This window comes from Dryobates pubescens, chromosome 19 (assembly GCF_014839835.1).
Source record: "Dryobates pubescens isolate bDryPub1 chromosome 19, bDryPub1.pri, whole genome shotgun sequence".
In the NCBI taxonomy this organism is placed as follows: domain Eukaryota; kingdom Metazoa; phylum Chordata; class Aves; order Piciformes; family Picidae; genus Dryobates; species Dryobates pubescens.
Window position 1 is genome coordinate 22,607,163 of NC_071630.1, and position 16,223 is coordinate 22,623,385.

The 16,223-nt window shown below is 41.5% G+C and overlaps 1 protein-coding gene across 1 annotated transcript; it reads right to left on the reverse strand.

The window, feature by feature from the left end:
• Nucleotides 1-1,641: 1,641 nt before the first annotated feature.
• On the reverse strand, nt 1,642-15,914 carry LOC104299028 (receptor-interacting serine/threonine-protein kinase 2). Its single transcript, XM_009899164.2, is given in 13 exon segments — nt 1,642-1,739; nt 1,742-2,026; nt 3,160-3,312; nt 3,879-4,023; nt 4,777-4,845; nt 6,389-6,474; nt 7,569-7,730; nt 8,988-9,037; nt 11,647-11,795; nt 11,936-12,091; nt 12,288-12,441; nt 13,482-13,643; nt 15,864-15,914. Coding segments are annotated over 12 exon segments (1,659 nt in total). The 5' UTR covers nt 13,634-13,643; nt 15,864-15,914.
• Between the last annotated feature and the right edge of the window lie 309 nt (nt 15,915-16,223).

The window sequence follows — 16,223 nt, forward strand, 5'->3', positions numbered from 1 at the left end:
CAGCAGCATTTGTAGTATGTGATGTAACAAATTTCTTCTCTCTTAAATGTGCCTAGAAAACATACCACTGCAACCAGCCAAACTGCTGAGTTCAACACACAGTTTGAAACTGCAGAGAGAACAACAGAGGGAAACAGAATAACATGGTTTTACATTTGAAATGCTTGTAGATTTTATGACAAGTTCTCATGTTAATCCAGTTCTGTGAAGCTTGAAGGAATCCCACAAGTGCCTTCAAAAAAATCCAGTGTCTTATATAACTTCATTTTCATTATAATTGAAATAATCTTCCTGCTTTTCTCTGCAGTTCATCAGAACCACCATTTCCAGATGACCAGCTTGGCACCTCGTCTTCCTGGTTTAATTTTACACTTGAACTGCAGGCATACTTGGAGAACTACACAGACGTAAGGTATTAGCATTTTTCCATTTAATAAATACTTTAAGCCTCACCTCTCCAAAGTGCTGCAATCAGTGCTTGGGGAAGAGTGGCTGGAAAGCACTGTTGGAAAAGGATCTGGGGGTGCCAGCTGAACATGAGCCAGCAGTGTGCCCAGGTGGCCAAGAAGGCAAACAGCACCCTGGCCTGTATCAAAACCAGTGTGTCCAGCAGGAAGTGATCATGTCCTTGGTGAGGCCACAGCTTGAGCGCTGTGCTCAGTTCTGGATGGCACAGTATAGGAAAGACATTGAGGTCCTGGAGTGTCTCCAGGGAAGAGCAGCAAGGCTGGTGAGGGAGGAGGCTGGAAGGTGTCATATGAGAAGTGGCTGAGGGAGCTGGGGTTGTTTAGTCTGGAGAAGAGAAGGCTAAGGGGAGACCTTATTACTCTCTACAACTACCTGAAAGGAGGCAGTAGTGAGGCTGGTGTTGGTTTCTTCTCCCAAGTAACAAGTGATGGCATGAGAGGAAATAAGTTTAAGTAGTGCCAGGGGAGGTTTAGACTGGACATTAGGAAAAGTTTCTTTACTGACACAGTGGTAAGGCTTTGGAACAAGATGTCCAGGGAGGTGGTGGAGTCGCCATCACTGAAGGTGTTCAAGAAGTATGTAGATGTGGTGTTTCAGGATACGATTTGGTGGTCATGGTGGTTGGGTTATGGTTAGTCTTGATGATCTGAAAGGTCTTTTTCAGCCTTAGTAATTCTCTGATTTCCAGAGCATGTGAGCATTTGTGAGAACAAATTAATTTCTATGCATAATATAAAATTTCCAAGTCTCACTTAAGGTCCTACAGAAGAAATATTTCATGCTTAAGACTTTCCCTCTAACAGCTGGCTCAGATATGAGGTCACTTCTTTCTCTTTGTCCAGTAACTGTTGCTTACTATCCTTATTTGGAAGGATTTAGTAACAGCTGTTTTTCCAGAGCGTGACCTCCACAAAATCATGGCCCTTTCCCCTCTGTTATAGAAATGTAAGGAAATAAGGCATCATCTGACTTGAACTGCATTTGCTCTGGCACACATTGCACTCCTCCCATCTCTGAGGGAGGATTTCCAAGTTAAGAATTTGTTACACCAATCCTGGTAGTTTCTGCAGGCAGTCATTGACTTGATCTTTTAATCCAGCTAGCTTTTTCCACTAGAGGACTAAAATCCTGGGCTGTAGGAAGAATTGACTTCAGTCAGTGGGTTATGAGGAATTAACATGAATCATCGACATTCCCAGTGGCCAGAGCTCTAATGCCTGTAACAAACTGCAAGCAAATGACGTCCAGCAGCCGGTTTACCTTAGGACAGCTGGACAATGGCTGCCTTGTGCCAGAGGACTACATTTGGTTGCTGAAAGGACAGTCACTACAACCTGTGCTGCCTTCTCTCCAAGGCAAAGGCAAGTGTCCAGCAACGCCCGAGCACGGCCAGTCACTGTCGGACAAGAGGAAATGGTTTCATAATCCATTCGGGACAACGTTTGCTGCGAGCGAAGGACATCGAGGATGTGGTTGAGGCGTCCTTCTGTCATGCAGTTCAGTATGGTCTGTCTCTGGCAGGCTATTATGTGGCAGCAGCTGCCTTTGCAGCACGGATCTTGAGTGAAAAGGAAACAAAAGGAGATAAACTAAGTGCTCTTTTCTTCCAGAAGTTGTGAGCAAGAAATATAACACCACAAATATAATTTTTGTAGAGGAAAGGAGCAGGAGGAGTTACTTTATTTGCATTACTTGGTCAAAATTAGTCCAAAGGCCAGATTACAGAAAAGAGGCATTTCTAAGGATTGTTTAAAGGGAGGAGGCTTTCAGGTCTCACACTGTTCATCCAGCATCTGTATCAAGCGTTATGCAAAGCAGCTTGCGTCAACACAGATGAGAAAACTTTGTTCTGTGGAAAGCAGAAGAACAGATAGTTCAGGGGAGGAGGATTGTTTGGAAAATGTAGTGTGGAACTTGGAATTTGAATGTAAGTCAAAGCCAAGATAGTAACAAAAGTAAAATGGTCAAGAGCTTTGGGTTCTGTCTCTTTTCACAACCTGATTAGACCATTTAATTCTGACATTAGTGGGTTTAGCCTACAGCAAATACCATATAGCAAGAGAAAAATCAATAACCAAAAGCTGTTGCTGCTTTGAAGAACTTGCCTTTTGTCATTCTGATTGTGGCCTATAGATTTCTGTGGTGAACTTTTCTGCATGGGCTAGTCTGTTGATTCATCCCAAAATTACATCATCCCACAGAAGTAAATTGAAGTAGAGAATGATGTCCAGCTAGATATGAGAACTATCCTTGACCAGCTTGCAGAAAGCCAGCAACACAAACTCCCAAAGCATCATCTCCAGGCAGAGACGGGCTTCACAAGCCAGAAGTTGGCTTGTTCTGCCTCTGTTCAGTAAGAAGATCTGAGGCCATGTAAATAAGGAAATGAACAGTCTCTCCTCCTCCTAGTCACCTGTTTCTGTGGTCAACAGCTACTCTTCAGAACTGTCACTTTGGAAAACAACAGACCAATGTTCTCAGTGGCCAGTGCCTGAACTTTTGAGAATATAGGAGCAGCCACACACACAAACATGAGACATTGCTATAACATTTGGAGCAGTTATTACACTAAATACCTGAAAGTGTGCAAAAAGTTCAGAGAGATTTGTGCCCTCCAGACTTTAAACAATTCAGTCACTAAGATATGGCCAAGGAGAATATTACCACCTCATATTGCACGTGATGTCTTACCTGTCACTGCTTGATCAGGATGTGTAGGTTGTGGTCCGTGCTTAAGAGCCAGCGGTAGGTCCTTATGCTGACTGCTTTCTTTGCCTGCAGCTGAACAAGGTAAAGGAATTGTGCAAAAAGAAGAGGATTTTCTACTGTCCAAGTGTGGGTGACCTAGAAAAAGTTTTAAGATGAGCAAGATGAGACCCTTGCATTGAATAACAACAGAACATTGCACATAGAAAAAGCTTTTAAAGAAGTGTGTCTCTCTGTATGACACAAATGTAAACGCTCAGACAGGACAAATTCACATTGGAAAGTCCACAGAAGTTATTTATATAGGAATGGTGATTACCAGGAATCATTCAACATGTTCCTAGCGATAGAGCCTTTTAAGAACCTATCCTTTTTTTACTGGCAAATTACAAAAACACTGATTTTTTTTTTTTTCCTGGTGGCACAAGGAATTGTGGTTCCCAGGAAGGGCTTGTTCTGTCAAAAGCCACAGAGCAGGGTTCTAAAACCAGTATTATCCAAAAAAACCTTTTTGGTCTATACACTTAATCAAAAGGTATTGTGATGTCTCTAGTTTTCCACAGTGACCTTAGGCTTCAGATGACACCAATAGAAGGTACAACTGTATGTTGAGAAGGGACAATTTTACATGGAAAATGACATTTGAGATGAAACAACTGGTAATATTTATCCTTTTCTTAGAATAGATGTTTCAATGTAGAGACCTTTCTTTGTTGTTGAGTTCTGTGGCACAGTGTTTTCTCTTCCTGCATTATGCGCACTGCTATCAAGCAGAATATTTGGCAGGCTCGGCACTACGAAAGGCATTTTCTTGCTGATTAAGTGCTTGGGTTTTTGTGGACAGATAACCTGAAAAAGATCAAAATGGTGAAGAATTATTCTTGGAATCCCTGGAATTATTCTTAAAATTCTTGGAAATTTTAATTCCAAACCCTTTTCTAAGTAGTTTTCTCTTGAAATACCAGGCAATAGTATCATGGCTTAGGGCAGGGTGGGTTATGCAGCTGTGGAGCCTGCAGATACACTTCATGCAACTTTAGCTGGTTACCTCTGGTCAGTGTGGCAGCACAGATCCACCGGCTGTCTTGGGATTTACTGCAGCAGGCTTCTGCAGCCTGTGCTGCCAGCAGCAATGGGTTGCTAAAGGGCTGTTCGAAGTCAGCTCTGATCCAGACATGTCACCTTCAGTTAGTTCTATCTCTGTACCTTTCAGTGTTGGCATGCCTGCCACAAGTGCCAAACCACTTTGAAAATGAGAACTAACTGTGATTTGGAGTTATCACAAAGCAGTTGGCCTTGCTCTAAGAAAGCTGGTTGAAAATGCTAGGATTCAGCCTAGGACTTTCTCCAGCCTCCACTGTACACACGACAAGAAAGTTTATTTTTTCATTAGGACCTCTTCAAGAAAGAAAGTTTCAGAGCAACTCTTAAGACCAACATCAGAGTCAGCTGCTTGGAAGATGGTAAAGCAGGGGGTTTGTTGGTCAACTGGATGGAGTTAGGGACAAAAAGGGCTAGGAACACTTTGCCCCACTGTGAAGCTGGCAGAAGAAACAAGCATCTTAATGAAGTAATCTTGTAAGGCTCATGCCAAGTACTCACCTCTGAATTGCACATGTCTGTCTGCAACGTATATATTGCTGAACCTTTGCATGCATTAAGTGCTGTCTCCTGGGAAAAAGAGAACAGTAGCTCTAGTAAGTGTACAATTCACACTTGTTGGGAGCAAGAATTTATACTCACACTAACAATTTATCCTGACTGTACACTATACTGCAAGGTACACTTACAGATAGTAACAGGGAACTGCACAGAGCAATTCTGCATTTTAACAGCTGTCAGTGGGCAGAGAATCTGACACAACTCTACCATGTTCCTGTTTATTGTGATCAAATTTGTTTCAAACCCCAGTTTTGATTAATACAGGGGATGGTGAAAATAGCCCTATATTGAGAGAGGGAGAGATTGGGCAAGCTATAACGTGTTTTCCTTTAGGTATCCAAGCAGCAGGGCTATCCTGTGTTCAGTGTGCCAAACTGCCTGCAATAAGGCTGTCTCAATACTTGTCACTTTTTTTTGCATTTGTACATCTTCAGTGGATTTGTGAAACTGGTGGGGTTTTTTTTCCAGTTTCTATACTTCAACATCTGTGAATTGATCCATTTTCAAGAAGCTTCAGTAGCATATTCAGTCATTATGAACACATTATCGGTTTAGTTGTTTGAAAAATAAACAGTGCTTTTTGCTGATACAGGAAATACAAAGATAAAACCTTGCTCAAGGGAGAGTGAAGTATGAGATTATGGAATATTTGACAGCACAATCCTAAATAAACTCTGACAGTAGTAAAAAAGACTTGTACAATAATTCTACCACCTACTAAAACGCTGATCAAGTCTGCTCTGTAGTCTCAGAATGTGATTGCAACATGGAGAAATGATCCAGCATGCATTAACATAAACAACTCGCATAAGTACAGCAACGAAACTGACAGCACATCACGGGTTGTGTAAATCCAGATGGAGTCAGGACACTTGTTCAAAGGCTGAAGTGTCTGTCACTAGCTTCCTGACTCTAAGTTAACCAGATAGGGTACTAGCTATATTTGTGACAGTCAGATTTGTGCCAGATTTCCCATGGCAGCACAGACATATATGGAGTTAGCTGTGTGCCTCAACCCTTGGCTGTTGCCCCATCCATTCCTGTGGTATCAAAGAACCCTCTTAGACCCTAAGATGTGCAGTGTCCTGTGTCTGAAGCATGTCAATTTAGCAGCAGCGAAGCACACAGAAAAATGTCAATACTGGTATTGCTTCAACAGGTACAAACACTGCCTAAGTTTTGGACTAAATATCTTCTCACCAGTACATACAACAGAAATTGTCCTTGGGTCTAGCCCTCATCTGATTTGTTTGAGGCTGATACTTGTTCTCACTCACAGGGGCTTACAAGTCTGACTACAGCTGGTGACTGGAGAGAAGCTGTCACATTTTTGTAATTGCAGGTGGCAACTTACATGGTTTCTGGGAAGCACCACAGTATTTATTTTCTACAATTCCTGAATGAACCTGAAGTGCCCAAGGGCACCCTCCACGTCTCTGCCATGTCTGATAAAACAAGGAAAACAAAACCTTTCCTGTTTGGCCCACAAAGACTATAACTGAAATGATCAATTAATGTCTGTGTAGGAGAAGTAAATTGAATTTGCACTAACCTTTGCATCCATCAGATTGTAGATTGCTGTGGAAATTGCCTCCTTATTCATACTAGCCACAATTCCAGTTAGAAGGTCTGCACATTCTGCAGGAATAATAAAGCATCTTAAATACCACATTGTATATGAAAGCACGGATATATATTTAGGCATTAGCATATTACAACCAGCTTTACTATTATGGTCTTAAATGTCCATAAAGATGTAGTGAACTTATTTGGAAAAGGGTTACACATGTCTTGTATAACTGTGACAAAAAAAGCTGTATGCAGATTGCTTCCTCAGCGCTTCAGCTTTGAAAACTTGTTCAGCTTTGGGCCCCTCACTGCAGGAAAGACACTAAGGTGCTGGAGCGGTCCTAGAGAAGAGCAATGATGGGTCTGGAGAACAGGTCTTAGGAGGAGCAGCTGAGGGAACTGGGGTTGTTTATCCTGGAGAAAAGCAGGCTCAGGGGCGACCTCCTTAGTCTCTATAACTCCCTGGATGGATGTTGTGGCGAGATGGGTTTCAGTCTCTTCTCCTTAGTAACATCAGATAGGATGAGAGGAAGTGGCCTCAACTTGCACCAGGAAAGATTTTGGTTGGACTTTATAAGAAATGTCACTGAAAGGATTCTCAGACACTGGAATAGGCTCCCCAGAGAGGTGGTTGAATCCCCATCCCTGGAGGTGTTTAAATGAGGCAGAGATGTGGTGCTGAGGGAGATGGTTTAGCATCAGACTTCACAGAGTTAGAGAATGGTTGGACTCTATGATCTTACAGGTCTTTTCCAACCAAAACAGTTCTAGGATTCTAAATTTTGACATTTTTTGGCTACCTTTTCAGAAACAGATGAAACATATAATTCCACTGAAGTAAGCAATGACAACAGACTTCAAAGCAAACTGGTTATGTATTGGACTCAGGAAATGCTGAAGGTAGGTCGATCTTTGTTAAACTAGTGTGTATAGCTGATAATATCCCTTCCTTTATTTGTGCTCCTTTTCATATGTTACTAAACACAATTCTGAAGATAAGGAAGCCATTTCTGGCAGGAAGCTTGAGTTAGAAAATACATCTACAGCATTTTTGTGAACTAAAGTGCTGCCATTTCAGTTATTCTGTCATTGATTCAGAGAGCAAGAACAATGTTCCCAGCAAGACTATCTCCATTACAAAGAAAGCAAATCCTGAATGTTACCTGCACTACAGGGTCTACAGTTTGGTTCTTGATGCCAGCACAGAGAAATGAGGTGCAACAATTGGTTCCTCTCGGGCAAATCACTTGGTATAAACTTTTCTGAAATGCCAGGCCGCAAACTGCTGCAGATTCCTGTCAAAACTTCCAGCAGGGTTGTTTGACCTGCAAGTTGTAGGGAAATGTCAGTGCAGAAAACATGAAAGTCTTCAGAACTCTCTTAAAAATTATATTCAGTGTAAGTTACTTGGTGTATTTTAAAAGAAAGACTGCTGTTTCTAAAGCAGAAGTACTTCTACACCCTGGTATATGCAAGCCTTTAACTCCCTGTGTATGCTAACCTGTACCAGTAACTCTAGCTACTTACTGCAGCAGGGCATCTCAGGATAGAGAACTCTGTCCAAATCACTCACAAACAGCTATGTAAATACACATTGTGAACTACATGCACAGACACCTCAGGAATGTGTGTCATTATTAGGGGTATATGCTAAGCACACAATTTTATCTAAAGCCTTACACCTGAATTTTGAGAATATAACTCATACAAAACAAAAAAAACCCAACCAACTCCTTTGGGCAGCCATAAGTTGTATGAGCACTGAGGTTCCCTTCTACACATGGTGTTTCTGAAGGGTGCCCAGCCTGTAAAATACAGGAGTGCCTCAGTCAGTTTTGCCATGTAGAATGGAGCCTATGGCAAAAAAGCCTTTAACTGATCTCCACTTCCAGGCCTGGCAGTGTTCTGGGCAACCTGATCTAGCTGAGGATGCCCCTGCTGACTGCAGAGGGGGTCGGACAGCTGACCTTTGGAGGTCCCTTCCAACCCATACCATTCTATGATTCTACGAAACAGGGATTGTTCCTAGACTCTGACATTTATTACACAATGCTTTGCAACCTAAGTTCTTTAAATCTGCTTGCCCTTCCATCTAAGAAAATAAGATTCCCTGTTTACTGAACAGAATTCAGCATCAGTTGGCATTTCTTGACTAGGACTTGAAACTCATGGCAGCTTTCACAAGGAGCATTCTGCTCACCTGGTCACGTCCCGCTGCTTGTCTCTAAAATGTTCCCTGACTTCAAAATGACAATTGTCAAATACAAAGTTGTATTCTTCCTCACTGAAGGCAAGCAGAAAACACAACTCTCTAGCAAAGTGCTTCAGCAAGTACAGAGAGATGATGCAAGTCGAGTAAGAAGCTACGCCTTTCCCCTTCCGAGAGATCAGCTTCTTTGGAAACCCTCAGGATTTGTTAAGGGACACATCCCATAATGTGAATCTTTGTGATGTAACAGAAATAGAAGGCAAAGAGACATCTGAAAAGACAGTGCTGTTTGTGTCATAATTTCCCTATGATAAAGGAATTTGTGGAAGAGATTAGGGGAACACAGAGTCTGCCAGGAACAGCAGAGAAATACCTTCAAAAGGTTTCCGTCTGCTTAGGCTCTCCCAGCACAGCATTCCAAAACTGAAAGAAAAGGACAAAGGATCAGCCACTAGTCATTGGTCTGCAATCCATGTCTATGTCCTTGTTTCCATGAGCAAGGTTACTGGGTTAAGTGAAAGGAGTTTTTCAAGACAAAGGCTACCCAACTCTTTCCCAACTTGGAAAGATCCTTTTCCCTGCGTGATTAAGTTTCAGTTTTCAACGGAGCTGTTGATTCAGTAAGAATCAATCTTATCAATCAGTAAGGATTACTTGGTAATTTTATTTTTTTTAGAACACAAGGTAAACATTTCAGGTGACCCTTCTGTCTCTATTTGCTCTTGTCAGTTGCAGAAGTTTCATCATCCTTTATCATTTTTGTGTTGTTTTCAAGTAATTTAGGTGCTCCAGAAGGTTGGAGCACCTCTCCTATGAGGACAGGCTGAGAGAGTTGGGGTTGTTCAGATTGGAGAAGAGAAGGCTCTGAGGAGACCTAATTGTGGCCTTCCTGTATCTGAAGGGGGCTACAAGAAAGCTGGGGAGGGACTTTTTAGGGTGTCAGGTAGTGATAGGACTAGGAGGAATGGATTGAAGCTAGAGGAGGGGAGATTTAGATTAGATGTTAGGAAGAAGTTCTTCTCTACATTGATGATCATTGAGGTCTTTTCCAACCTTATTAATTCTATGATTCTATAAGGGTGGTGAGACACTGGAACAGGTTGCTCAGGGAGGTGGTACAAGCCCCATCCCTGGATGTTTTTAAGGCCCGGCTGAATGGGGCTCTGGGCAACATGGTCTAGTGTGAGGCATCCCTGCCCATGGCATGGGGGGTTGGAACTAAATGATTCTTGAGGTTCCTTCCAAGCCTAGCAATTCTGTGATTCTGTGAAGTAGCAGATCAGAGTTGGACTCTTCAGCTTAGCAAAATCTTGATTCTGACCCACTGCCTGTCTCATTTCTTCAGCAAATTTTGATGGGGCTATAAACTCCTTTTTCCTTTTCTAACATCCTAGGAAGTATTCCAGTGACATCATAGATATACAACTCACAACCCACATGGTATATAATATGTGGTTGTTTGATAAAAAGCTCAGTTTGCAAAATCAGAGTTAGAAGCACAGAGGGTGCTTGAAAAGAGAAAGCAGGGTATGAATGAGTTGGAAGCAAGGAGATCTAAAGGGGAAGAAGCAGTTCTATGAGACCCCCATCTGCTTACTTGTATATCTTGCTGTAGTGCTGAATTACAATGTAGGAAATATCTCCATCTTCTGCCTTATTTCCCTGGAAAATCTGAAAGTGCTTTTCCTTGAATGCCTTCCAGGCAGATTAATGTCACATGGACATACATGTAAATTACATGTTCTTAATATTTCTTATGACACATACTTTTGTTTGCTGTAGCACCACTGTCTAGACATGCACCTGTCTCATGTACTGAGTCACATCTGAGAATCTAAAATTATAGAAGAATGACATGTTGCAAAATTGATTATGCAACCTGAAAGTAAGCCTCCACTCTTCCTGACTAAAAAAAACAGTGTATATGAACAACATCAGATTAGTCATATCATTTATAGGTCTCTCAAGTGCATGCATTATTTCACTCATCTTAGAGACCAATAACTAAGGCTGAGAGACCTGGGCCTGCTTAGCCTGAAGGAAAACAGACTGAGAGGGGATCTCCTCAATGCTGATCAGTATCTAATGGGAGCAGGGTGACAAGATGAGGCCAGGCTCTTGTCAGTGATGCCCGGCAACAGGTCATGGGGCAGTGGGTACAAACTAGAACATGCTAAGTTCCACCTAAACACAAGGGAAAACTTTTTACTTTGAGGGTGCCAGAGCCCTGGAGCAGGCTGCCCAGAGAGGTTGTGGACTCTTGTACTCTGGAGAGATTCCAAAGCCACCCAGACACCATCCCAGGTGACCCTGCTTCTATGACAGGAAAGCAGGAGTTTAAATTTGTTGCTTCCGTAAAAGATCTGAAAGCAGAAGTGTGGTCATGCTTAAAATTCGTTCCTGATGTTAATCCACAGGCTCTATACACTGGCTGTAGAGGTGTATGTCTGCACAGACAAGAGTTGCAATTTGAGGTTGCCTCATTTACTGAGGAATCTAACGTCCAAAAGGGACATGTGGCCTTACCTAATCATTCTCCTTGGGATAAATCACTTCATTAAAAAGTATGAATGTTCAGTGGCTCAGGAGGTTATTTCAGCAGAGTCTTAATGGGACACTACTGAGACAAAGGTCTTAGATTAATCAGGGGCTTGTCTAGGTGTAAACAATTCTTCTTGAAACTAAAGCCAACACCAGCTCGTGCTCAGAATCTATGTAAAGTAGTTATTAGGTTTCTAAATATATCTGAACGTTTTGGCATCTATATTACACTTTTAAAACATTTAGGTCTGTTGTATAAATATTTATATAACAAACTTTGAGAACGGTTTTTAACCTTGGTATTTTGTGCTCCAAATATGGGGACCTTTAAGTGTAATTCACTGCTGTAATTGGCCTCATGTGGAATACTACCCTCCTGCATTATGCAGAGCTAGCATTTTTACTGTAGTGTCTTTGAAAGTAAGTACTTCAGCAACGCTGTAGAACATAGCAAGGACTGGGTATGAGTTGCTCTTAGAAACCCCATTCACCTGTAAATGTCAGCTTCCTGGGAAGGAAGGCCTCCTTCAAGTATTTCAGGGGGGAGGTACACTAAGTCGTGGCAGTTTCTTTGATTGCAGTTCTGCAAGTCTGACCTCAGCTTCTGGTTCCTCCAGTTGGTTAGACCATAATCTGAGATCTACAGGTGGAAGTAAAAGTAAATTTCAGTAACAATACCTCAGAGTCCTGGTAGTAAATGTCGACTGTTAGGATAAATACATGCAACAGTAGGACAATCACTGGGTTTTACATTAACAGGCTATAAGTAGAAGCTCCTACCTTGGCTCTGTACTGCGTGTCCAAAAGGACGTTAGAAGGTTTCAGGCTGCCGTGGCAGCAAGCAGGTTCGAGGCTGTGAAGGTGATGCAGCCCTTCAGCCACATCTGACAGGATCCTCATGAGCAAGGGAAACGGAAGCTCTGGGTACAGCTGACACTGAGGAACAGAAAAGACAGGGTTTGGTAGTGTGAAATTGTTACTATTTATGTTTTCATTTGCATGCAGAAGCACAGTATCAGAGCTAAAGAACAGACTGACTGTGACTGCTGCCTATCATTTACATGCTGGTTGTTCTCTGATGGCTGACCTTGTCATTAATTTTGTCACACAAAAGATGACTTCTTTCATGTACCTCATGGATGAGCGAGTGGAGGGATCCATTGTTCATCCATTCAGTCACTATCCCCACAAGTCCCTGGTACTGGTAAATCCCAAGAGGAGGCAGGAGACGTTCAGACTCGTAGCATTTGACACTTGCTAGATCCTGAAGTAGCAACTTCCACTCTCTGGAAATAAGAGAAAGGGTTAGAGGCAGATAGACTGAAGGGAATCTGATGAAAGCAACTGAACTTCTGCTACAGACTCAATTTCTGTTAATTGCATGTTTGATTTTAAAGATCTGATTATGGTGCTTTGGAGCTGAAAACTTGCTGAAATTAAAATCCAGTTGATTTCAACAGATCTGAGCTCATTCTCATTACTCTACCCAGCCTTTACACTGAAAGTTCAGTCCCAGTTTCTCCTATTTACTGTGTTGATTCACAGGCCTGTAAACTAATCACTGGAAGTAATTCACAGTTTTCACATTTATTTCCACAAATCTAAATATTTATCATCAGCAGGCAGTTAAACATTTTGCAGCTGCAGTGAAACAGCTTATTCTCCCAGCTTGCCTAAGTAGTGTGTAGTGTAAACAAGGGACCAGAATAGTAGAGAGAGAGAAAAGCAAGAGCGAGTGGCTTTAGCTTCAGGAAGCAAGCTGGAGTGAAAAGATGTCAAATCAGGATAGTGTGAGAAATTCAAAGCAAAGTGGAGTGCTGATTTCTATAACTTTAGCTACTTCATTCTGGAGTTTGCTTGATTTAAGAAAATGTGGACAGGGGATGGAAGAAACTTCTTTTTTTTTTCCTTTAAAGAAGCTACCAAAGAAATAACTTTTGCTCAGATTACAAAATTAATGGACTTCTGTTGTCTAAACCCAAGCAATCCTCCCCCCAACCACCAAAAAAACCCTTAAATCTTTTAACCTCCAGAAATATGTAACCCCATAACATGCTGAGTATTACTGATCAGGATTTGTAGACATCCTTATAGTAGAGGTAAGGAATCACTTCAGGAGAAAGCTCTGCTTTTATAAACATGTCTAACAAAACACAGAGCTTGTGTCTCAGTGTATCTGCCTCCACATTGCCTCTTGGCAAACTCAGGATTTGTGAGAATGGAGATGTGTTCGGGGATCAGATGATCCTGGGCATGCTGTGATTCACTCTGGTGCCATGGCTGCAGGTGTATGCTGTGTGGTTAGCTGGTCAAATAAGGCACGTACCTCCCTTTACTGTCCTGGCTGGTCAGCAGCTTCACAGAGATATGGGTGTTCCAAGAAAAATGAAAGGCTTTGAGTGCAAAGCCTGAACCTGTCCTGGCCAAGGTGAAGCTATCCAAATCTTCCTGGGCTACTGTAGGTAATGATTTGGCCATTTCTTGATGGCTGGTTAGGAGAAAGGAAAAAAACAAAGGACAGGAAATAATTTAACAATGAAGTTATAAGCACTACTTTTTGTCATTAGTAACAAAGCACAGTGATGCTACATGACTCATTACTTCCCAAACAACTATTAAACCTGATCCAGCAGGCTTCCTTTTACCACTCTGCATCAGAGTTCCCTTGTAACCACAGGAAAAATGCACTAATTGCAAAGGAGTTTCTGGACCATAATTTGCTATCTGAGGCTGCAAGGTGCTAATGAATTGCTCATCATTTCCATCTGATGACTTTGAAATGTTGGGCCATTGTTATAACATATAAATGTGATTTTAAATTGATACTGAATTGTGTAAACAAACTTGTCTGTTACAGTTACATGCTAGGCCAGTCTAGTTTCCCTCATAAAAAAGGCAATTATTCACTAACTCATGTCAGTGTGTTCTGCATCCTTCTTGCTTCTCTTTAATACAGTACCACATATGAACACAAAAGTAAGGGAAAAGGCCACTTTCCTGGCAGAACTCTGCTAAATGGAGTTGTGTCTTTACAACAGCCACTACTTGGGCAGTCCTCTCTCTATACAGTACCTCTCTAGGGCTATCTGAATGTCTCAGACCCACTTCATGGTAATGCATGTGGATTAATCTCTTCGAAGCGTCACTTTGTTATTGCACAAATAACATTTTTATTACGTCTGTAAAGCTACATTAGAGATAACCAAAGTCAGTGGTGAAAGAGGAAAACTAGAAAACAGTTGGGATAAAAACATTGGTAAGGATTACTGCAAGACCAGTGGCTAGTGAGTCAGAAGAACTCAAACTGGAATACTCCCTTCAGAGGTTTAGTAGACTGGGGCTAGAAAAAGAAACACAAGGGAACTGAAGGAACAGGGTTACAAATTTGAAATGATCAGGAAGACTGTTGAGGGTGAATTGTGTCCTGCTAGAAGATGGGCTCTAAAAAAGGAGCTCCTTGGAGCAGAAGGCCTGGCAGTCTGCTGACTTCAAGCAGATCCCTTGATCTCCACAAGTGGAATAGAAACAAAAACCTGGAGATAAATTTGCCAGTGCTCATGGCTGAACTGCTTTTAGTTCATGGCCAATTTATTTTCAGTTGATCTCAGTATCCCAGCTGTGCCACCCAGGCACATTCACAGAGGGCTGCTAAGATCAGGTTTGCATCTAACCACAATCAAAATGCCAATAAGAATTCGATAGCTGATTTGCCAGTTTGGCTTGAGCAGTATTTGATTTGCAGTATTTGAAGAGAGTACAGCTGAATTTTTTGCTTTCTGTTTTGAGAAGGTAGTTTGAAAGCAATAGTTGCCTTAGGTGCTTCACTTAGGGTTTTCCTAAAGAATAAATCCAATATGGTGTGAAGCTGATGGGCAGGTCAAAAGTTGCTTAAAAATTGTAAAGAATCCTCTGAAGGAAGTTAAATTTCCAAAAGAGCCATTTATCCTTTAAAGTTGCAAAGACAGACCACACAGAGCTACCAATTTTAAATATAAAGGAGGTAATCAAAAGCTTGGCAGGAGCAAAATTATGCCTAATTTTCATTGTATACTACACTACATAATAATGTAAATAGCCAAAAGAATTTACTCAAGTCCAAATATAGTACAAGGAAGATCGATCTTTCCCTGTTACAAACCACAATATGCCAAATACCATTCTCCCTGTATCTTGATTTGATGTTTCTACACCTCATCTTTGAGTAATTTGCTGATAACCCTAGAGTGGGTCTTTTATTTATCCAGGGAGCTACCCAGATTCCTAAAACCATTGGAAGGACTAACCTTGGAATATGAGACTATCACAGAATCACAGTAACAAAATCTCTACCCTGATTGCAGATTTGCTATCAAAGCCATTTATTACATAGTTTTGCTCTTCTGAATGCTTTTTCTCTTTTAAAAACTATAGAATCACAAACCAAATATTTCTTAAGTGACCTTTGCAATGAAGGGTTACAGATTACTTTTTAGTAAGACACTTTAGTAAGTCTCAGACAACTTTGCCATCCTCCCTTAGCTAGGCAGGCAGGGGCAGGAGGGAACCTGCTGTAAATACTTTTATTTGAAGTTTCTCACTTTAAAATTAGCTTTTAAAAAAGTAGTTAACAGCAAAGATGTTTTCATTAGTATGAGAGAAACTCTACATGATGGCAATAGGTTATGGTAAGAGACTCGATAAAAGAAATCAGAAACAAAAATCAGCTTACCCCTGGAAACACTGGCATAAAGGCTACAGAGCAGCAAAGTGAAACTGCTTGCAGATACCAAGTGTGAGCTGGCTTTGAGCTGCATTCAAACATAGCTCAAGCTTTCCTGCATGAGTCAGCTTCTTGTTGATCTCTCCTTCTATTGGCTGCCTGCAAACATCTAAAATTTCCTGGTTGTGTATAGGAGCTGTAACTCTTTAGTGGCTGCAGATGAGTTTTCACTGGCTGATTTGTTAACTGCCCGTTATTACTGACAGGAATTACAGAAAAGGAGGTTGGATAGGTACTTTTTGCCACAAGGAGGAATGCTGAGAGGGAAAGCTATATAAAAATGAAAAACACCATATTGGATCCAGCCCA